Source organism: Hevea brasiliensis, chromosome 1 (genome assembly GCF_030052815.1).
Source record: "Hevea brasiliensis isolate MT/VB/25A 57/8 chromosome 1, ASM3005281v1, whole genome shotgun sequence".
Classification (NCBI taxonomy): Eukaryota; Viridiplantae; Streptophyta; class Magnoliopsida; order Malpighiales; family Euphorbiaceae; genus Hevea; species Hevea brasiliensis.
In genome coordinates, this window is record NC_079493.1 from 85,012,152 (window position 1) to 85,016,126 (window position 3,975).

At 37.0% G+C, this 3,975-nt stretch overlaps 1 protein-coding gene across 1 annotated transcript; it reads left to right on the forward strand.

The window, feature by feature from the left end:
- The first annotated feature begins 547 nt into the window (after positions 1 to 547).
- On the forward strand, positions 548 to 1,441 carry LOC131183190 (uncharacterized). Its single transcript, XM_058153450.1, has 2 exons — positions 548 to 795; positions 1,207 to 1,441. The coding sequence occupies exons 1-2, from the start codon at positions 548 to 550 to the stop codon at positions 1,439 to 1,441; spliced, it is 483 nt and encodes a 160-aa protein (XP_058009433.1).
- Positions 1,442 to 3,975: the final 2,534 nt, after the last annotated feature.

Sequence of the window (3,975 nt, forward strand, 5' to 3'; positions counted from 1 at the left end):
CCAAGAGATGCCTTCCCCAAAAATGGAAAGGGATGTGTGTAGTTTCCTGGGAAAGTTGAACTATATTTCAAGATTCATCTCTAATCTCACTGCCAAGGCTGAACCCATTTTCAAGCTACTTAAGAAGAATAATACCACTAAGTGGGACCAAGCTTGTAAAGAAGCTTTTGAAACGATTAAGTAGTACTTGTCAAATCCTCCAATATTGGTTCCTACAGTGATGGGTAGGCCATTAATTCTGTATATGGCAGTTCAGCAAAGCTTGATGGGTTGCGTTATAGGATAGCATGATGACACTGGGAGGAAAGAAAGGGCCATTTACTATTTGAGCAAGAAATTCAACGACTGTGAGTCAAGATAGTCTTTCCTGGAAAAAACCTGTTGTGCGTTGGCTTGGACAACGAATCGACTCAAACATTACATATTGAATCATAAAACATGGCTTATCTCGAGGATGGATCCAAGTAAGCATGTATTTGCAAGCCCTTTCATACCTGGGAGATTAGCAAAATGGCAGGTCATACTTTCTCAGTATGACATAGTCTATATGACAAGAAAAGCAGTAAAAGGGAGTGTGATAGCTGACCTCCTAGCTGAAAACCCAATCAATGATTATGAAGCCCTAGATTTTGAATTCCCAGACGAATATATTAACGCAGTGGGCGATGATGCTGAGGGTCAAAATGATGTATGGGAAATATATTTTGATAGAGCAGTCAATTTAGCCGGTAATGGGATTGGAGCAGTGCTTGTTACGCCAGATGGGAGACATTTCCCAATAGCTGTTAAGCTAAGGTTCAGCTGCATAAATAACATAGCAGAGTATGAAGCCTGCATGAGTGGCTTACAGGCTGCCATTGAAATGAAGATAAAGAAATTAGAGGTGTATGGGGATTCAGCTATGATCATTTACCAAGTCAAAGGGGAATGGAAAACTAAAGACCCAAAACTGATCCCGTATCAAAAATATGTCCTTGAACTAATCAAGGAATTTGAAGAGATTTCTTTCACTCACCTGAGCTGAGACAAGAACCAATTTGCTGACGCTTTAACTATTCAAACAGTAATGACTCAAATAGAGGAAGGGCAAATAACGCACTTATTGCAAATCAAAACAAGAAGTGAGCCAGCATACTGCTTTATGATTGAAGAAGAAACAAATAGCAAACCTTGGTATCATGATGTCCAGGTTTACTTCAAAAATAGGGAATATCCTCCTGGGGTAAGCAGAAATGAAAAGAGAATGATCAGAAGATTAGCAATGAGATACTTTCCCAGTGGAGAAATCTTGTACAAGATAAGCTCCAACGATGAGTTGTTAAGTTGTATAAATGCCAAAGAAGCAAGGAGAATTCTATTGGAAACCCATGAGGGGAACTGCGCTACTCATAGCAATGGGTATATGATGGCCAAGCAGATCTTAAGGCGGGGTTACTTCTAGACCACTTTGGAAAAGGATTGCATTGAGTACTTCCGAAGGTGTCACAAATGCCAAATTTATGCTAATCAGATAAATGTCCCGCCTCATCAGCTCTACAATCTCATCTCACCATAGACTTTTGCAATGTGGGGTATTGATGTAATCCGTCCGATTAACCCAAAATCATCCAATGGGCACAGATTCATTTTAGTAGCCCTCGACTACTTCACTAAATAGGTTGAAGCTACTTCATATGCACACATCACTCAGAACACCTTTCTGAAATTCTTCAAGAATAATATTATCTATCGATATGGTCTTCCTGGGGAGATTGTCACTAATAATGCCAAGAATCTGAATGGTCTGAAGATTTAGAAGTTGTGTGATCAATATAAGATACGACATTCAATTCATCGCCATATCGACCCCAGATGAACAGAGCTATAGAAGCTACCAATAAAAATCTCAAGTGGATAATCAGAAAAATGACAGTCACTTATAAAGATTGGCATGATATTCTTCCCTTTGCGCTTCATGCCTATCAAACTATGGTACGAACATCAACCGGGGCAACTTTATATTCGCTAGTCTACGGGATGGAAGCTATTTTACCAATTAAAGTAGAAATTCCTTCTTTAAGGGTTTTAAAAGAGGCAGAACTAGATGAGATGGAATGGGTTCAATCAATGTTAGATCAGCTAAATTTAATAGATGAGAAAAGACTGACGGTAGTATGCCATAGGCAGTTGTACCAAAGAACGATGGCCAAAATATTCAATAAGAACGTATGCCCACACGAATTCCAATCAGGAGATCTAGTTTTAAAGAAGATCTTCTAGAATCAAAGTGATTATCGAGGCAAGTGATCGTCATCTTATGAAGGGCCTTATGTGGTTAAAAAAAGCATTTTCTGGTGGTGCACTCATCTTAACTCACATGGATGGGGAAGAATTGCCGAGGCCGGTGAATGTGAATGCTATAAAAAGATATTATGCATAAAAAAAAGGGGTAGCAGTGAAAACCTGAAAGGGCGCTCCTAGCAAAATGAGAGAAAGGAGGCGAAAACCCGAAAGGGCGCTTTCTGCAAAATGAGCAAGGGGTGAAAATTTGAAAGGACGCTCGAAAAAAAAAAAATGAAAAAGAAAAAAAAAGCTGGGAGTGAAAACCCGAAAGGGCACTTTTAGTCGAAGGCGACAAAGAAACAAGGAGGATTCCAAGATCGAGGGACAGTAAAATACACAACATGCTTTTCAGAAGGTTACTTGAAACGATGGCAGTTGAGGGACTTCAAAGTTAACTGAGGACGTTTGTGAGACTTATTTCTATACTCTTAGCCATAAAATTTTACATTTTTTCTTTTAATGATTATCTTCTTACGCCATGAATAAATTTATGCATATCTCATCTATCTTAGTTTATGCGCTATTAATTTGTTGAAAGCTTTCTTATAAGATGAGAATCTAAACACAGGTAACTTCATATACTTTACTTTGAAATTTACAGGAGGGCAAATAATCATCAGGCAACTGGCGCATTTAAGAAGCGAAAACCTGCAAGGACACTTCCTGCAAAGGATGGAAGAACGACTGATTTTTTATCAAAAGGTGCCGCCACCTCTCATCCCTCTTCCTCTCTTCTTCTTCATCTCTCATCAATTCAAAGAGAATTGCCAACATTCTCTTGAATTAAAAAATGCTAAAAATTGTTTCTAGTGTCCAATATACATCTGCAACCTCTCTAAAAGGCAAAACCTCAATTTCTAATTGATTGGAAAGGCTTGAGAAGCTGTTTAAAAGCTGTTTAAAATTTGCCATTGGTAATCTTGGTGTAGACAAGCTAGAGGGACAACATCTGGTGTCCTAGGTGCATCCCAAAGGTACCAAACACAACTACAGTGCATCAAAAGGTTAGTGTACATGTTCTTGATTTAATTTAGGGTTCTAATGAATTAATCTGTTAATTCTAAAATCTTAAATGGAAAATATAGATCCAAAAACATATTAAAAGTGTTTTAATATGCTATTGAACATTGAAGTCAAATAGGTAAATAATAAATCTTGTATGATGCATGAGACCCTAGAAGAAAAATTTTGAATTTCAATGATCTAAACTAATATTTTACATGCTTCCGCTCCTTCAATTGGTATCAGAGCCACTATAATTGTCATTTAGATTTTTTATTATATGATTTAATTGTGTGATTTGATCATAAGATGATTAATACATTGTTGGTTGCAAAAAAATATGTGGCAGCACACATGGTGGAGCCACCATAGGTGGCGGCATTAATGGCACCTCATGGTGTGCGAGGTTTGCTTGAATGTGGGCTTGGTTTCAAGGCCCATAATTAGGCCCATGACTAATTAAAGTGTTTAATTAGGACTTTTAATAACACAATTAAATTTTGATTTAAATCTGAATTTTTAAAATTGTTTGAATGTGATTCAAATCTGAATTTTTAAATTTATTTGAATGTGATTCAAATCTGAATTTTTAAATTTGTTTGATTGTGATTCAAATATGAATTTTTAAATTTATTTGAATGAGATTCTAAT